The sequence below is a fragment of the Hemicordylus capensis genome, chromosome 4, assembly GCF_027244095.1.
Source record: "Hemicordylus capensis ecotype Gifberg chromosome 4, rHemCap1.1.pri, whole genome shotgun sequence".
Lineage (NCBI taxonomy): Eukaryota > Metazoa > Chordata > Lepidosauria > Squamata > Cordylidae > Hemicordylus > Hemicordylus capensis.
Genome location: NC_069660.1, coordinates 65,545,806 through 65,565,932, shown reverse-complemented (window position 1 = coordinate 65,565,932; position 20,127 = coordinate 65,545,806). Strand labels below are relative to the sequence as shown.

Sequence of the window (20,127 nt, the reverse complement as noted above, 5' to 3'; positions counted from 1 at the left end):
CGTGGGCCATCCTGGAGAGACCCCCAGGGTCGGGAGGCTTGTTTCAGCTTCCCGCCAGAGGTCTCCTTGTGTGTTGCCGCAGCGCACAGCAGCACCACGGCAATACATAATCAAAAAGACGGGGTTAGCGGAGTGCTTGCTTCGCTAACCTCGGCTAAGGGGAGGGGAAATTAGGAGAGTTTGCTGCTGGGAGCCGCACGGCTCCTGTGGCAGCAGACGATCAGCAAAAAGCGGGCTAGGCTCCCTTGGCCCACTTTTTGCTGATCGTGAGAATCTCCTCCTTGTGTTATTTACTACTGTTGTCCTCTTTTAACTGCTTTTTATTGTCTTTATCCGTTTGTATGGTTTTTATCAGATTATTAGCTGCCTTGAGAGGGTCCTGGTATTGTAAATACATACAATTATTTTTATTATCTAGGCAACTCCAATACAGAAGATGGGGCCTTTTTGCACACCACAGTCCATACATACAGGAGGATTCAACGCTTGTTGCAAGCAACTTTTTGCGCTACTGCAGAGCTCTTCTTCAGACTCGATGCCCAGGAGGAAGAAAACGTTGCTTTTTAGATCCATATTTGCCTAATGAAGCCTGTAAACAACATAGCGTGACTGCAGGGGGGGGGGGGGAAGAGAGGACTTTAAACAATCGCCTTCAAGTCAAAAGGCACCGTGAAAACCTCCAGCTTCAGTTTTCCTTCTCCGAACCTTCCACTCTTGCTTTGCTCCCCGGCCCGAGGCCGCTTAAGCCCCTCCTTACGCTCCTCCCTCCCAGACGGCGCAGCCAGTCAACGCGAGGCTGTGACATCAGCTCAGCGAAGCTGAGCCGGGGAGGGAACGAGATTGATACATTGTAGCGATTCCTTTTCCTGTCTCGGCGTTCTAAAGAATCCGCGAGCCGGGCTCTGGGGCCAAGCTGGGGTTAGGGCGGGGGGACTTTCTCAGAAGGGGCGGCTGCTTGTTCCGGAGAGATCCAGCGGAGGCCGATCGGCGGCTTCGGACGTCCGCGGAGTAGACCCAGCGAGGAGAGTATTAAACAGAAAAGAGATTGTGTCTTGTTTAAGCAGCGAAGCGGGAAGAATCTGAGTTTTTTGATCCAGCCGTTGTGAGCAAACTTCCTACTGTTGGTTGGTGAAAGAAGGAGAAGAGGACGGTGGAGGGGTGAGGCGAGGCGGACAGGGAAAGAACCGCTGTTGGCTGCCTCGGCTCCGGACGGTGCGATGCTGTCTAACTCTCAAAACCAGAACCCCCAAGTACTTTTCCCCAACCCCCCACCTCCTCCCCCGCCGCCACTCCAGCCACCGCAGCAGCAGCAGCAACAACAATTGGCCCAGCAACAGCAGTTCCCCCAGTTCCACATAAAATCTGGCCTCCCCATCAAGAAAAATGCCATCACGGATGATTACAAGGTCACCACACAAGTTCTGGGACTGGGAATTAATGGGAAAGTTTTGGAAATCTTTAACAAGAAAACTGGAGACAAATATGCTCTGAAGGTAAGTTTATTACGGGCTGGCGCGGGGCAGGCGGGCTGGCTCTGTGATCCCCGCGTCCTCTTCTGGCTCTATTTACTGGTTCTATTTGCTCTTTTGTGTTACGTTTTCCCGGTGCTAAGGGAGCAACCCAGAAGTTTAAAATTATTTTAGCCTACGCTCCTAAGGAAGTATTGAAATTAATGGAGTTTGCTTCTGAGTAAGCATGATTAGGATCGGGCTGTATCGGGGGAGCGGAAGGGGTTTCTATTATCTAATCGGCTTCGGCACAAAACTTGCTCCATTTGTGACAAATGTGTGTGTGACGTCTGTCTACCGGAGGCGGTTCGGCTGATCGTGTTGTGTCTAGTTTAACCCTCAATAAAAGAAGTTAGAACGGAGGCGCCGCGTTATGGCCTAAACAGAAGTTCGCCGCTTACTAACCGTAAGGTGTGTGTGTGTGTGTTTTGGGGGGAGGGGGCAGTTGATGATGTAATCGTTGGATTTTCCTGCTGCTCTCACCCTCGCTCCTTTTAAAGGAGATTCAGCATCTGAACGAGCTAGGAGTTTCCAAAGTGTGGACGGGTTGGGGAATCCCTAGAGGACCAGAAGCGTGTTTGTATCGTCTGGGTTTTTGATTCTTTCCCCTTCCCCTGCCAGGAGTAGAAATCTGTTTTTTGTGACGGGCAGTTTCCTAGGAGCCAGCCGCAGCGATCAAAGCCGCGTGTCTTTGCAGAGGGGGGAGCGCCTGAATTTCGATGTACTCTGAATCTTTTCCAGAGCGCCGTGGGTCGAGGTGGCGGAAGGGGGGGAAAGAGAGAAGGAGAGCCATGCTTGGACGGCAGCTGCAGTGCTGATAGATCTCGTGGGGCCGTTTGAGACATCAGTCCAGGAGGGCAGAGTATGCCTCGTTAGCGAATGAAATTCCGCTGTGGTTTGGACACCATGCTCATTCACAGGAAACTGACTTTTGGGCAGAGTGCTTCCTTTCTCTTTCTCCGCCCCCCTCCCTTTAATTTCAGTCCCATTTCTCTAAAACCTCCAAGTTTGTTCAGAAAGCAGTTCCTGGAATTTAGAGAAACGGTTAGTTTCGCCATAGTCTGATAGTTGCCTGGTGCCTTCCCGCCCCGCCTCTCGCGAGGAGGAAGAGGAGATGGAGATGGGGAACCTCGTGAAATTGACCAGCAACAGTTCTCTGTTTGACTGTAAAACGAAAGCGATTGTTGGCTCTTTGCGTTGAGGAGGACCTTAATTATGAGTTTCCTCCTCCTAAGACGGGTAGTCTATTCGGCCAACAGAAGGGAAGGCCCCACCTCCCCCCAAAATAAAACAAACAAGCCTCTTGGCCATACTGTGAATATGAAGAAAGTAGACTCTTAAGCTGTCACCTGAACATATATGTTGACTGTTCATGCGTTTCTCCGCTTAGACAACGGACCTAAAGCTTGGAGTGGTTTGACTTTCATGCTGCTGTTCTATGGGGCTCTATTATTGTGGCTCTTCTAAAGGCTTTTTCAAGTGCTACCAGCACCGTGGAGTCTCTCTCGTCCTGTTTCTCAGCATATGTGATTATGTTTGGGTATAAAGCAGAAAAGGGCCATTAAAAACCTGATGTGCATACTTTCCAATGCAGGTATGACACTAAAAAGCACATTTTATATATCTGGTAATGAGAATGTAAAGTTTATATTGTCTAGCATTTGCATCCATATAAACAACAACAAAAAAGGCTCTCTACAGCTATCCCACATTTGCAACATTTGCATGTGGAGCGTGTGAGAAAGTGTTGTGTTTGAATATCTTTTTGTATTCAAATGACACAGTAGATTAAGTGTCACTAGTGATAAACATGCTAAGGTTCTGATCATTTCTGTAATGCTTGGTATGTACATAGGGAATATTTCATATAAAGAGCGGTGGGATAAGCTGAGTGTGTGTGTCTTGCCTTACACTAAGGAGGCCATCTAGATCAGGGGTGGCCAACCTGAATCTCTCCAGTTGTTGCTGGACAATTCCCATCACCCCTAGCCAAAGCAAATTGCAGCTGAGGATGATGGGAGAAAATCAGGCCACCCCGATCTAGAGGATGAGTAGTGGTCTGAACCTGGGAATGGGATTCCCGTTTGGGTGGCAATTGCAGCCATCCAAATGCTACACCATATTGACCGTTTGTTCTGAAAAGCACATTTAGTACGGTGGACAAACTACTCAACTTGGACTGGGGAAACCCACCTTTACATCCCTGTGGTTGACCAGCTCACCTTGGCACTTTCCAGACTAGCTGTTCAAGAGCAGCAAAATACCCCCATTCAGGCAAGTCACATTGAAAATGTAAATAGCAGGGGGAGCAGTTTCGCAGCAGCTAACAACCCGAAAAAACAGCAACTTTCTTATGCCGGATATACGACCTCCTAGCTCTATATCGCAGCGATTACGTCCGAAACAAGGCATTGGATATGTGAATGGTACCCTGCTGTCCGCATAGGGACTGCGGTGTCACAACGCAGGAAGTGTGGCAGCACCCTTCTGACATCCGACGTGATCCCATTGCAGGGTCTAATCTGGAAAGTGCCCTTCAGCCATGCACTGTCAGCCTAATCCTGATACCAATTAATGATTGAAAAATACAGGCGCGGGCTGTGCGCCTCCAGGGGGGGCGGCGGCGGGTGGCTTCTTTAAGTGTAAACGGAGCCAGTGCTCCGTGCTGCCCAGCAGCCCCCATGGCGGGGGAATTGCCTCTGCCACTCACCTGGCCACTGGTGGGGGCTCACCTCCATGGGAGCCAGGTAAGTGGCGGAAGCGATTCCCCGCTGCGGGGGCTGCGGGGCGGCACGGAACACCGGCTCCATTTACACTTAAAGAAGCCGCCTGCCGCCCCCCCCCCCCCACCGGCGGCACGTTCATGGCCCGCGCCTGGAAAAATACTATGGGTTATTCACTAAAACAGGGTTGCAAATAAGACTACATAAAGTACGAGCCCTCTGAGCTAAAAGGCAAAGGACTGGAGGAGAGCTGGTCTTGTGGTAGCAAGCATGACTTGTCCCCTTAGCTAAGCAGGGTCCACCACCTGGTTGCATATGAATGGGAGACTACATGTGAGCACTGTAAGATATTCCCTTTAGGGGATGGAGCCGCTCTGGGAAGAGCATTTAGGTTCTGTTCCCTCCTTGGCATCTCCAAGATAGGGCTGAGAGAGATCCCTGCCTCCAGCCTTGGAGAAGCTGCTGCCAATCTGGGTAGATAATACTGAGCTAGATGGACCAATGGTCTGACTCAGTATATGGCAGTTTCCTATTTTGGCTGAGCACTCCTTTATAGTGAATAAATGGCCATGATGTGTTTGTCTTATTTATTACCTATGCAAAACAGAATGAAGAGGGAATGAGCAGATAGGATCCCTGTGATGGTAGAATGAACTGCACTATCTCAGAGTGTAGGATCAGAGTTGAAATTTTTTGGTTTTTTGTTTTAAACTAAAACCAGTAGAAAAGCCAAATATCGGAAAGGATAGAATCTGTGTCACTGAACTACTTTTATTTTTTTAAGTTGCAGGGTATTTCCCCCACATGGACGATCATGTCTTCTCAGCCTTGTATAGCACTGTGTACCCTGATGACGCTATATAAATAATCCAAAATGTCTTTCCCCTCACCTGAAGGCTGAACTGAGGCAGCCCACTCTACCATCTTGAATTCCGCTACCTCAATCTGCTGTACAACAGACCAGACTTCCCTGGCTTAGCCCATGGTGCTTACCTTGCAGGACTGTTGTGAGAGCATAAGAGAAAATGGTAAAGCACAATAATAAATGCAACGACTAATAATCCTGGTCTTGACCTCTCTTCTGACATTGATCTGAATAATTTATATTCTGCATGGCTGACCTCCAATGGGAACTTTTTAGAAGTCAAGATTTTCACATGTGTGAAATGAATGAGCTCATAGTACTTTGCATCAAACTCAAGGCTTGTTTTGTTGTTTGTTTTAGAATGCACCTTCTCAACTCTAGCGTTTATATAATAGTTCTGCATCATCTGTTTCTGCCTTCTCACTTCAGCAGTGGGTGTGTGAAGATGGTATGCAGTTTACAACATACTATTGAATGAAAGGTGCTGGCTTTTGTGTGTATGGTTGTGTCATAAGGACACACCCCAGTGATACCTTTCTCCTTTATCATAAACTTAACCAATCCAACCACAAATAACACCCGCCCCAGCCATCCATAAAACCCAAACCAACACTCTCCTCGGATAAAGCTTAAGGAATGGAGAAATTCCATATAATTCAGCTAGTAATAAAATTATACTCATTTTCACTGATATTACTTCCCGTTGCTCTTCACATGTTGTTAAACAGCATGGGAAAAGAATGTTTACTTTAGAAGAGCAAACTTCACAACTGATGAATCTACTGAATTTTGCTAATTTTACTACCCTGGTTCCCAAATACCCCCTAGTAGTTTTTTAATTGAACATGGTTGAGTTAGAATTCTGTTTAAAGGCAGAGCATTGTGACATCTTATTTATTTAAGGCATACATCTCTGTGTTGAATCTGAATCCTTCGAGACACTCCCCCCCCACTTAAATGGCTTTGAAAATGTAATGTGAAAGGTGAGATGAGTATTATAGCATATTCCAAAAGGATGGAACATTCTCAAGACATAAATTTGTTCATACACATTAACTGCTCAGAAATGCTATATGTTATGCTGTTAATTGCAGACCTAAAAAATGAGAAGTCTCCTTCTGTTGCAATTAAATCTTATTTCCCCTTTCCCCCAGAAGCATCTGCTTTAAAAGCAACTGAAAAGAGAGGCTCCCCCCCCCCATTCAAACCCTTTGTTAGGCTCCTCCATCAGAATGTCTGTGTGTAGCCATAAATGCTGAGCTTAAAAAGAGACTATATTATACATTTCCCCTTCTCTCTCTCTCTCACCTAATCATCTGAAAGGCAGATTCCTGCATTTTGCCTTAGAACATGGACATTTATCACTATTATTATGTCTGAGGAATGCTAATTCTTTCTCTCTCTAAGCTGTATGTAATGAGTAGGCTCAGCTTTTGTTTTGACAGAGCACTCTTAATCAATTCGGCAGTTTTCTCAACCACTCTAAATTGTACATTTCCAACACTTCTCTGTGTGAGAAATAACAGGAAGAATGAGGGTTCAGGCAGCAGAGAGGGGCATATACCACTGTCTCCATGGCCATCCTGCATTAAAATATGGGGTGAGATAAGTCATGCTGATCTCTAAACTCCATTCATCTTGTCGACAGCAGTGTACCATGCCACAGGCATGCTCTGAATCTTGCTTTGATTTTTTTAAAAAAATAACCTGGATCCAATTAAAATGAAGTTTACAGCCTGGGAATAGTACATTAATGTACATAGTACATTAGTGATAGATACAATACATATTCCATATGAATACAATATAGCTATTTTGTATTTATTAAATGTCTAGACTGCTTTTCCACTATTTGCACTCAAAAGCCATGTAGCCAAACATGATGACAATGAATGGTGACATTAGCCTTATTCAGACATTATGTTGTACAGATGTCTGTATGTTTGTGCATGTTTTTGTGTGAATGACTGTGCCTGTGTTCATTTTATAAGTGAATCTGGATACAGGCCCTTCAAAGGCATGGAACAGATAGGAAGTATACTCCTGTACATGTGTTCAACATAACTACCTGTGTACAGATCTGTAGCTGTGTACACTGTACACTCATTATACAAGTGCTGAACATTATATATTGCCCCATTCAGACATTGGTGAGTGCAGCAGTGCTCACAGTGACAGCTGCAAAAGCTGTAGGGCTAAGCAGTGAGGTGGCCAAATTTTCAGGTGATACCAAACTCTTTTGGGTAGTGAAATCCAAAGGAGAGGGATCTTGGGGTCGTGGTGGACAGCTCGTTGAGGGTGTCAACTCAATGTGCGGCAGCTGTGAAAAAGGCCAATTCCATGCCAGGGATCATTAGGAAGGGGGTTGAAAATAAAACTGCTATTATTATAATACCCTTATACAAAACTATGGCGCGGTCACACCTGGAGTACTGCGTACAATTCTGGTCACCACATCTACAGAAGGACATTGTAGAAGTGGAAAAGGTTCAGAAGAGGGCAACCAAGATGATCAGGGGCCTAGAGCACCTTTCTTATGATGCAATGATGCATAGCCTACAATACCTGGGGCTATTTAGTTTAGAAAAAAGACAACTGCGGGGAGACATGATAGAGGTCTATAAAAACATGCATGGTGTGGAGAAAGTGGATAGAGAGAAAGTCTTCTCCCTCTCACATAACACTAGAACCAGGGGTCATCCCATGAAATTCATCCACTTCCAGTCTTAAAGGGAGGATGCCTGTGAGTACCAGTTGCATGGGAGTAACAGCAGGAGAGAGGGCATGCCCTCAACTCCTGCCTATGGCTTCCAGCAGCATCTGGTGGGCCACTGTGTGAAACAGGATGCTGGACTAGATGGGCCTTGGGCCTGATCCAGCAGGGCTGTTCTTATGTTCTTATAAGTGGGGAGGAAGCCTCACCCCAGAGCTGTCACCTGCTCCTGCTGGCGCTCACAGCTACAGTGCTGTTTGTGTGAAGGGGGAAGTGCCATAACTGTGGCTGCTGGTGCTTCCATCAGCAGCAGCCTGGATCACTCAAGGCTGCTGCTCATGGAAGTGTTGCCTATCACTAACAGTTATGGTGCTTCCCTCTTCACACAATGGCACCGTAACCACGAGTGCCCAGCAGGAGGGGGTGAATGACGGCTCCAGGGTGGGACTTACTCCCTGCTTTCGCTGCTGTAACGATGAGTTCTGCTGTGCTCACTAGCATCTGGCTTGTGAATTGGGCTTATGTCAGCCAATGTTCAGTATACTGTACTGGAGATTCACAGGGATCCATTTCTACTATTGGCCTACTAACATCCCCAGCATATCATTTTACCCTGTTGGCTCTTTTCTCTCCATTAAATAATGATAGCATTTACATGGCATTTTCTGAATGTTTCTGTAATCAAACAGCAATCCTACCCTCCTACTGCAGTTGGGGAAGGCTGATAGTGGCTTGCCTAAGGCCACACTGTCCAGGTTGGACAGGGATGAGATTAGAACTGGGGCTTTCCTGATTTACATCTGTCTCTTAGTGCACTAGCCAGAGTGATCCATTGTTGCTAGGGCTGATTACGCATATAACAAACACACTTGTGCCTGGCATAATGAAACCCTGATCTTAATAGAGGCAGGTGTTCTGTAAAATCCTGGCAACCGTTTGTAGACATATTTATTTTGCACTTCTCTCTGTGGGAGAGATTTTCCCTTTAACTTTCAACCCCTTTCTCTCTTGTGTTTAAGAGGGGAATGAGTTTAAGCGAGCTATCAAACACGTAATTTCAGTTCAAAGTACAACACGACCATAAATAAACCCTTCCAGTTTCTATTAGAACTGCTGAATTGTTGGATGATGACGAACTAGCCAATGAAGCTACTTGGTTGTTTACGTGGAGAGTCATGTGCTGGGATGTGTACACAAAAGGCTGGCCTGGTTTGGTTTGAGTCCCCCAAGTTCGGTTCAGGGGGTTCACAAGTCATTAAATATTTTTTGTTTTAGTACTTACTCCCTCCAGGAGCATCTCCAAGGGTGCATGGGGTGTGTGCGTGTGTTCGCAGAGGTTCCCCCTCCCCCCACCAGATTTCCTTGTGCCAAAAATTGCCCGGTTTGGGCATTCTTCGGCCCTTTCCAGACCTTCCCCCTGTTGAGGTGGCCATTTTGAAGTACCCGTGCTATGTGTGTTTCACTCTGGGGTCGGACCGAACAGGGAATGGTTTGGTTTGAGCCCTAACTGTTGAACCAAACCAGTTCGGCGTCGAACATGTTTGACGTTGAACCTTTTTGCACATCCCTATCATGTGCTACAAGTTTCCTCCTCTAACTCATTAGAAGTAGTTTACATTTTTTAAAAAAAATCTCAGATTCATTTGCATTTCAGTTTACATTCCCGATCATTCAATGGAAAGACATTTTTTTTTGGGTGGTGCATATATGTGAATATATTGCATGTGACTAGAAGAGCATTGCTTTCTTTCAGTCACTAAGTGCATCTATAGGACTAAAGAGAGTTGTTTAGCAATGTCGACAAAAACAACTGAACAAACTAGATACCAGGAAATAATTGCAACAGCCATTGTGTTGTTTCTGGCAATGCCGCAAAGAATTAAAATAACTGGTTGCCAGGAGCTAAGGCTGAAACTTTCCCTGCATTTTCGTGTTGAAGTTCTGATGCAGGTACAGTATTGGCCATGTGATCCTTTCTGTTTGCATATCTTGTTTCCTGTGGTCAAGGGTATGAATGCAGTCTTCCTCAAAAAGAGAAAACAGTTGTATTCTCTTGAGTAGTTCTAGATTACTGCCTCTGGTTGTGCTGGGCTTTTGGGGGAATTTCGTAGAAAGGGCTTGTTGCTAAATCTGTTTCCATTTCAGGTACATTAGCCTTATGCTTGTGTTCATATGGTAGGGCTTGACAAATCCCAGGCGCCAGGTAGCCATGGCACCTAGAAATGTGGTGCCTAGAGTAGGATATTCAGAGGTAGTTATTTAATTTTTCTTTGGTCTCAGGCAGTCCCATTTTTGTTATAATATATTGACATCTCTTTATTCCCTTTACAAGTACATACTTATAACAAGAATGGGCAGCCCCATTTTGTTATAAGTATGTTACGTGTAAAGGGAATAAAGAGATGCCAATTTGCCCTTCTTCCACAATGCCTGTCATAAAGTCCAGTAATTTTGTCAAGTGTTGATTGTCTGGTTCCTAAATCTTTGAGATTTCTCCTAGATCCAAAGAAAATTGGTCATGGCCTGGCAAATAGATGTACAGACATACACTGTACACATTTATATTGCACATGCATTGAAGATAATATGTGAGTAGGACTTGTGTTATTAGATCATCAAGACTCATCCCTATGTTATGAATATGACAATTTCAGTGGAACTTTGTATAAATGATTACAGCAGGTAATGGTGCATGAGTTCTTACCATCCCGAAAGTCCATGTGTGTTTTATGTGAAATAAAATACCAAGGGTTCACTATGCAAGTGTTTATATAGGAGTATCATATCTATTAAATAATTGGATCTCAGCAGCATGATAGAATCTTGCAGGTAACTTTTGTTTATTTCAGATTCTGGCTAGCCACTGATCACTGCAGTACAAAATGAAATTGGAAAAGCACTCAGTAGTAATTAGACTCTGGCTTGTCCAAAACAATGAGTTGTCTCTGGATCAGTTAAAATCTGGGCACTTCTCCTCTAGAAAATAATTCTGTAAAGTGGTGAGGGACTGTTAACTTTTTATTGACATTGAGAATAGCAAGTAGTTCATGCACTTAATACCAGCTGAGATCCTTGGACGATTTGTAGTGTATTGCCCTCATCAGCTGGCAGCTTGCAGCTTAAAGCTAACACATGTAGCCATTGCTTGCCAAAATGAGGTAGTGGGATCTTTTTCTCACCCTGCCCTTGCTGAACTGCTGAAACTTCTTGATGGAATCAAATTAAGTGCATGTACTGTGGACAATCTGGAATATGTAGGTCACTGCTGACTTTACCTGGCTCTGTTTATTGTAGTTGAGCTCCTGGCATTACGTGACGCAGGTTGCAGAATTAGGAAAATGCTGTCTTGGACTGTAAATTCCACCTTGATCTGTGTTTATAATTAAGCTTTATATGAGATCAAGGGTCGGTGTGCGACCGGCTTCCTTAATACAATCTCTTATGAAAGAAATGCCAAGTAGACTGGCCTGGGTCAGGATGTCGGAGACTCTGTTAATCCACCACGGATATAGGCAAATGGTTCTCCTTTGGCCATTTTGCATTCTACCATATGCCTCTACATTTCGGCTGAGTGTTTTTTTTTTTTTTTAAATGGGACTTGCCTTGAGCAATCTAATTCTATTTCAGCTCTGAAATTAGATTTACATAGGCTTGGTTTACACAGTTCAAATCTAGGTTTAATGTGGATTATAGATATTAGCCACTTAATGGTGCAGTGGGGAAATGGCTTGACTACCAAGCCAGAGGCTGCTGGTTCGAATCCCTGCTGGTATATTTCCCAGACTATGGGAAACACCTATATTGGGTAGCAGCAATATTATTATTATTATTATTTACATTTATATCCCGCTCATCCTCCAAGGAGCCCTGAGCGGTGTACTACATAAGTTTCTCTTTCACAACAATCCTGTGAAGTAGGTTAGGCTGAGAGAGAAGTGACTGGCCCAGAGTCACCCAGCTGGTATCATGGCTGAATGGGGATTTGAACTTGGGTCTCTCCGGTCCTAGTCCAGCACGCTAACCACTACACCACACTGGCTCTCAATATAAGCAGATGCTGAAAGGCATCATCTCATACTGTGTGGGAGAAGGCAATGGTAAACCCCTCCTGTATTCTACCAAAGACAACCACAGTTCTCTGTGATTGCCAGGAGTTGACACTGACTTGATGGCACACTTTACTTTATAGACACTAGCATTATTGTGTGATTCATTAGTGAGATGAATCTGAGATTCCTACTTTGGTGTGGGTTCACACAATCTCATTAACATACATTGTTAACTCACATTTAAACCTAGATTCAAATGTTTGTTTGAGCAGCCATACTGAAAACTATGATGGCTTATAATTAGTCTATGGAATTCCTTGCCATGGGATGTGGTGATGGCCACCAGCTTGGATGGGTTTAAAAGGGGCTTAGACAGATTCGTGGTGGGCAGGTCTATCAATGGCTACTAGTCTGGTGGCTGTGGGCCATCTCTAGCCTCAGAGGCACGATGCCTCTCAATACCAGTTGCAGAGGAGTAACAGCAGGAGAGAAGGCATGCACATACCTCTGGCCTGTGGGCTCCCTAGAGGCATCTGGTGGGCCACTGTGTGAAACAGGATGCTGGACTAGATGGGCCTTGTGCCTGATCCAGCAGGGCTGTTAGAAAGGTATCTTTGAGTCCCAGGTACCTTCATGAGGATTTGGTTCTCCCCCCTGCTTTGTTCTGTGCTTCCCCCCACCCCATTTTTCTGTGCTTGAAGGCAGCTTGAGATGGATATAACTATTCATCAATAAGTTTTTCCTCAGTGTGGTGTTGTCTATATTATGTTGCCCCACAGCCTAAACTAAGAGGTGTTTCTGAGGATGGAAAGAAGTGGGATATTTATTTTTATTTATTTATTGTTAAATTTACACCCCACCTTTCATTAAGAAAATCCCAAGATATTCCATAGTTTAATGCACATATCTATTGCATTTATAACATGGCTTTCTTCCATGATCACATTAAATAATACAGTATACATAGAATTCCCATCCCATTGAATAGATCTACTTGCTTAGCTTCAGCAATACTGTTCTTAGCATGTACCCCTAGATTTATTATAGCTGGGAATTATGGGAGATGTAGTCCAGCCACATCTGGAGGTCCAGGATTGCCCACTCCTGCTCCAGGCTATAATAGTAACCATTTGTATAATCGTTATAGCTGGGCTGCTGAGGCTGTGATTGTGAGTTCATGGCAGAGGCAAGATTCAAGCCAGAGAAGTCCTGATTTGTATGCTACACCATGTACTTGTGACCCATCTTTGAGGTTTCTGGGTTCCTGCGAATTAAAAAATAAAAGGCCCTGTTTGTAGGCTTACAGTCTAAAGTAAACATTAATGTCTGTGTTCAGCCAAAAACGTGTGTGGTATTCCATTTTTTCAGAGTCCTTGTGTGACATCTGGGAATTCTTTGATTCTTTGAATTCAGAAGAGCTGGTCTTGTGGTAGCATGAATTGTCCCCTTTGCTAAGCAGAGTCTGCTCTGGTTGCATTTGAATGGGAGACATGTATGTGTACTGTAAGATATCCCCCTCAGGGGATGGGGCCACTCTGGGAAGAGAATTTGTATGCAGAAGATTTCAAGGCTTCTCCAGATAGGACAAGATTTTTTTTTTTAATAGGACAAGATTTTTTTTATTGAACCAACAAACTACCAAAGCATACAGTACGTTTCCTGAGAGAGACTCTTGCCTGCAACCTTGGAGAAGCCACTGCCATTCTGTGTATAAAATACTGAGCTAGATGGACCTATGGTCTGACTCAGTAGAGGGCAGCCTCCTATGTTCCTAACAAAATCTGCCTGTTACAAGGATGCAGAACTTCAGTTATAAAATCAGCAATTTACTCCTGTTTCACTACCCTTAGGGTCGGTTGGGGTGGTGGTGGTTCATATTTGGAAGGGATTTACAGTGACTTCAGTACAGTGCTGTTCATACAGCCAGTTACATTATTTAGTTTATTTTTTTTCTTGGTGATTTGCGCTTATTGAACAGTATATGTGTCCTAAAAAGTTGCACTTTGGGAGATTGTTGGGAATGGTTGTATGTGATATTCTGGCATTTCGGAGAGACCCCACCCCCTGTACTACCCCCTGCCATGTCACCTCCTCACTCCCCCCACCTCTTTTGCCTTCCTGGGGGCCAGCAACTGGTGTGGCAGCAGAATATTGAAGTGAGATTGGGAGGAGGAATCCTCCTGTATCCCACAATACAGTGCATGGGCAGCGGAGAGGCAGCCCTCAGTGATGCAACAGCACGCCTCTTCTTGGCCCTGCTTTCCTCTGGACTCTCTCATAAACATGGCTGCTAGCTCCCGGGAGCTGCAGAAGTGGCTCTGATCACCCACACCATCAAAAACTTAGGTAGGACAATGGGGGTTTCTGGTCTACCATGGTTAAAGTGTGGATTCAAAAGCTAGGCTACCCACTTAAGCAGACGCTGGGTAGGAGAGGTTCCCATAGCTCCAGATGAGTCTCTGTACCAGGCTTAACTCCCTCCTACCCACAAAAGGCTGGTCATGGGAATGACTTCATTATGTTCAACACATGTACAAACTGTGTTCAGTCTATGCACATCAGAACTGTACACACATACAGTTATTCAGACATTATGTTTGATTCACATACAGTGGTATATTTCCTATTTGTACTCTGCATTTGAGGGGGACTGTGCTCAGATTGATTTTTTAAAGCATGTTCAATCACTCGCTCAACAGGTGTACAGACACTTGTATGTATGTACAACATAATGTCTGAATAGGGTTTCTGTCACTTGTGGATGTTGTTAGTGTAAGACTGGAAGCAGAAGAACCATTTTGTGCCTCTGCTAACTGGGCAGAGATATTTTTTTAAGTGGTTTCTCTCTTATATTTAGCAGGGGGAGAGCAGCTGTCCCTATTCATTCTGTGTGAGTCTGTTCTACCAGTTATATAGGAAGTTGTGTGGCTGATCCTCACTCAAGTGACCTGTAGACTGAGAGCAAGTCTAAGAGCATGGAATATAGGTTCAACCTCTCTTCCCTTTAGTCATCTATATTTATAATCCGTATGTCCCTCTCTCAATCATGTGCTTGGATACAATAAGCATTGTGGAATATGATCTAGTAGTTTCCTTGCAGCTATAATTAGTTTTCAGCACTTGGGTACTTTTTTAGCTCTGTTATTTGCAGAATGTTAACACGAGGGGTCCCTCTAGTTGTTTGTTTATATGGAGTGTCCATCTCTTTGACTGACAAGGGTATCTAGGGATATACTTTCTAATGTTAACATTTCAGGAAGTGAGAACCACCTGATTCAGGGCTGAAATCAATCCCTATTAGGGTGTAGAATTAGGCTCTTATGAAGACCGACAGTATATCTAAGCATCTGCTGCTGGCCATAATCAGAGGCAATTGTAAGTGGGATGGAACTTCCCTTGTGTTACTTCATTTTTGAGTGAGTTTGGCAGAAAACATCACTCTTGGCGTGGATAAGAGACGGTGCTGTTGGTTTCCATTCTCTAGTTCCTCTAACACGATGCTTGTGGCACAGGGCGAATGTGGACAAGGAGGATGCAATAGTATACTGATGCATTCTCTTCTACCCCTTTGTGACTATGCCCCATGTAGTGGTATTTAGGAGGTTAGGGAGAGCAGGAGGGATAGGTGAGGGGTTAGCTTCAAGTCTACTTTTGCAAGGAAATGAAATAAGGTAGGCATAGAGATTGAGAACATTGTATGTGAGTGGCAGGTGAGCACTTTTATCAACACTTTACATTTGGGGAAATTCATAAGAATTGCTTGTGTGGGGAGGTTGTTGTTGTTTTAAAATTATTATTTACGGGTATATACCACCCTTCATCCTGGGTGGTGACAACAAACGAGTAGTATAGAATAAAATAAAATACTAATTGTAATCAGCGACATTGGCTGTGGACACACTCCCTTGTAGCAGCTAAAACCAGAGATGGCATAACAAAAGTGAAAGCTGATTTTGAGTTTGGCATGCTGGGCACGGGCGCTCCAAAGACTATGGAAACACTTTCCCATGCATTACTTACAACTACAGCTAAAAAACCTAAGTAGATCTTGAGTGTGTAGTGTACATCAGTGTTAGAACTACCATCAGAGATAGTTGTAGGAGTCTGTTTAAAACTCCATTCACCCCGAACATTATACTGAAGGTGTGTGTGTTTCACTGCGGTGATACAATGATAGATTACTCTAAGTGGGCAGTTGATTGCATAAAACCCATCCTATTGCCTATTACAAATGAATAAAAATTTTCTTGTATAAAACACTTTCTGTAGTAGCATGGAATGTTATATATTGTGTTCAACCTCACCATTTTACCTGAGAAACCAGAAGTAGACTCTTACGTAACAGTGAGTAGCTTGAAGCAAAATGTTACCAAGGAGACTTGTTTTCGTGTGTGTGGTGTGGATGTGTTCATGTTCCTTTTCAGGAGAAGTGGCTGACATGATGAGGAAGATTACTCAAAATATTGCCTAACTTCCTTTTAATTTCAGTGGGACTACTTTGAGTAACGTCCCTCATTAGTCAGTGTAACTGCCATTGTGTTTAGGAATTGAATTCCCTGTTCACTGTACAATAAATAATAATATAAAACAAGGCTTGTGTATAGTGCTTTTCACCGATAGACCTTATACTTTGCAGAGAGCAGCATGCAAAGAGCTCTGTTGAATCTCTGTATTACAGCAGCACTTCAGACACTCTCTGTCTGAAACTGCTTCACACAATGCAAAGTAAGGCCTCCATCCATGACTCAAATGACTTTCAGTCCAAGGCTATGTATGTTTTCTCAGAAGTAAGTTCTGCTAAGTTCACAAGTAAATATGCATAGGATTGCAACCTAAGGTCTGAGAACCTCTGCAGTGCTGCTCCTTTCCTGTACCACCTGGCTGAAAATAGTAATAATACTTAGCATTTGTATAGTGTTTTGGAGTATTTATCTTGTAATCTTTACAACAGAGAGCCCAAGCATCCTCACAGGGCTGTTTCCCCATCTTCTAAGATCAACTCCCCCCACCCCAATACTTGCCTCCACTCCAGTCCCTCCTAATGCCAGGCCTGGATCTAGGGCTCCCTCTCACTCCTCAAGAACGGATCATCATCATGACTGACATGAGCCTATTGGGTTAGGGAGCACACTGTCTGGGCCAATATGCCCAGGGTATTTGGTCAACCAGGTAGGCGACACACACCATAAATTGGCTTGAGCTTTGTGCAGTTTGACTGGCCCTTATTCTATTCCTCTAGTTCAGAAGGCTCACATTCTGGTGCGCACCGACAACATGACAGCCAAATCACACATCAATTGGCAAGGTGGCACCAGATCACATCCTCTGATAATGGAGTCGGACAAGTTCTTTAGCTGGGCAGAACTTCACCTTGCATCCATCATAGTGGAACATCTGCAGGACATGACCAATCTGCAAGCTGACTGGCTCAGTCATCAAAGCACAGCTCTGCCGAATGGTCACTACACCCTTTGGTGTTTCAACAGGTTGACCCCACCTGATCTGGACCTTTTTGCATCTTCCCAAAATCACCTCCTTCCCAGATTCTTCACCAGGTTCTTTCCCCCCCGGTGGAGGTGACAGATACCCTGATGGACCCCAGGCCTCCTGTATGCATTTCCTCTGATGGCAATTATCACCAAGGTACTTGAAAAGCTTTGCAGAGAACAGGCAGAGGTAATTCTGATCGAACTCCATTGGCCACGAAAGCCTTGGTTTCCAGATCATCAGAACCTCTTGGTTGATCAGCCATGATCTACTGTCACAAAGGCTGCTCCTCCATCCAGATGCTCAGTGGCTCAGATTCTGCACCTGGAAATTGAACACTCCATCCTAGCCAAGAAGCAGTAGGAACATAGGAAGCTGCCATATACTGAGTCAGACCATAGGTCCATCTAGCTCAGTACTGTCTACACAGACTGGCAGTGGCTTCTCCAAGGTTGCAGGCAGGAATCTCTCTCAGCCCTATCTTGGAAATGCCAGGGAGGGAACTTGGAACCTTCTCCTCTGCTTCTCCAAGCAGGGCAGCCCTTGCTTAGCTAAGGGGACAAGTCATGCTTGCTACCATGAGACCAGCTCTTCTCTCCAAGGAGGAGACTCAAAGGCTGTACAGAATACTATTATTGCGTCCAGGCGACCTTCAACTAATCGTATTTACCTGGGCGGCAACCTAGCAACCTGGGCGGCCTTTTCTCACTGGACTTGCAGGAAGGCAGTTCATCCACTATCTGCAGGCATTTCCAAGGTTCTAGCCTCATAGGCAGGTTTAGCTATGGGGCTATGTTCCAACATGCGTAAATGCCTGACATCCACCATTTCTTCCATTTTCACACTTTCAGCTAAGTGTTCCTCCCATTTGCACCCCCATTTACGACAGTTCCTCGTGGGTGCCTCCAATTTGGCTCCTCCGGTCCATAGATTCCTATCATGAAGCTTGAAGAGGGTGCTTAACGCACTCACTCAACCTCCCTTTGAGCCCCTGGCAGACAGCTCCTTGAAGCTCCTCTCTTATAAAGCCCTTTTTCTCACAGCAATCACATCTGCACATAGAGTCTCTGAACTGGGGGCTCTCTCAGTCCAGAAGCAGCATTGCATCTTCCAGCCAGATGCCATGGTGCTGAAGACAGATCCTACCTTTCTGCCAAAAATCAACTCCGATTTTTCACCATTCTCAGTATATTGTCCTCCTTTCCCTTTATCCATCTATGGCCCATCCTAAGGAAAAAATCTGGCATACTTTGGATGTACGCCGTGCTCTCTGTGTTTACATCCGATGAACTAGGGCCATTAGATGCTCTGACTTTCTGTTTGTTTTCAGTTCATCAGTTGTCTCTGGGGAATAAGGTGTCTAAAGCTACCTTGTCCAGATGGATAAAAACCTAGATTACGGTAGTTTATGAGGCCTCTAATCTTTCTGTTCCTAGGGGAATCACTGCCCATTCTTTTCAGCCAACACCCTGCTGCTGGAAATATGCAGGGCAGCTACATGGTCTTCCATTAACTCTTTCATTAAACATTATAAAATCTCTTATTTCCACTCTACACAGGCGGCATTAGGTTGCACAGTCCTGCAGCAAGTGGTGTGAACCGTCTTCCTAGTCTCCCTCCTGTATTCTTTTCCAGTTTGGGCATGTCCCAGTGTTAAGGATTGCCTCCTTAACTATGAAAAAAGAAACATTGGTCTTACCGTGAAGGGTTCTTTTTCATAGTTGAGGAACCACCTGACCCACCCTAGGAATCCACTGGTGTAGTTATTGTACCGTTTGGGTGGGGATTGCTCATTTTTGGGAGGTGGTGACTTCCAGGGGTTTCAGCTTTGTGGTATTTTATCCCCTGCTGTTTTCTTCCCTCTCTTTGTATCTATTGTATGTGTAGCCTGTTTCATTTGGGGTTTTTCTGTTCAGCATATATGTAACATTTGCTGTTGGTTTTTTCGTGTTCTTTTTGGTATAACGATCCTGGAACTGGGGATTTGCTGCCTTCCAGGCAGGAAGCTAGTCATGACTACAGTTCAAATGGTCAGGTCCTGTCTGTTGGAGCATGCTCAGTACACAACCCAGTGTTAAGGATGGCCTCCTCAACTATGGAAAAGAACCCTTCATGGTAAGGCCAACTTTTCTTTCTCCTGCTGAAGAAACTCAGAATTGTAGTTTAATTATACTAGAAACATTTGTGAAAGATTACCTTTTTGGTTCTTTAGTCCAATGGCACATCTAACTCACACATTTGAACCAGTTTAATGGTCCTGCTACAAATCCTAGGAATTGTTATTTTGTGAGTCTTTTTAGAACTGTAGCGACTTAGCCCTGCATAGATTGATAGTAGAATAGGGGATGAGGCCATAGTTCAGTGACAGAGCATCTGCTTTGCATGCAGAAGTTCCCAAGTTCAGTCTTTAACATCTCCAGGTAGGGTTGGGGAAGACTGTTATCTATAACCCTGGAGAGTTGCTGTCATTTAACAACTGTAACTGGCCATACCCACCCACGGCACAGTACCTCCAGCGACTGTTGCTGGTGTCTATCTTATGTTTCTTTTTAGCTTGTGAGCCCTTTGGGGACAGGGATCCATCTTTATATATTATTTCTCTGTGTAAACTGCCCTGAGCCATTTTTGGAAGGGCAGTATAGAAATTGAAGTAGTAGTAGTAATTTAGAGTAGACAGTACTCGCCAAGATCAGGGATTCTCAATGTTGGGTCCTCAGATGTTATTGGACTTCAACTCCCATAATCCTCGACCAAAGGCCACTGGGGCTGGGGATTATGGGAG

General features: G+C 44.6%; 1 protein-coding gene across 1 annotated transcript in view; it reads left to right on the top strand.

The window, feature by feature from the left end:
• Window positions 1-848: 848 nt before the first annotated feature.
• MAPKAPK2 (MAPK activated protein kinase 2) overlaps window positions 849-20,127 on the top strand; it is a 135,015-nt gene continuing 115,736 nt past the window's right edge. Inside the window, exon 1 of the mRNA XM_053249944.1 lies at window positions 849-1,493. Within this exon, the coding sequence (XP_053105919.1) occupies window positions 1,218-1,493 (276 nt within the window). The 5' untranslated portion in view covers window positions 849-1,217. The remainder of the gene's footprint in view (window positions 1,494-20,127) is intronic.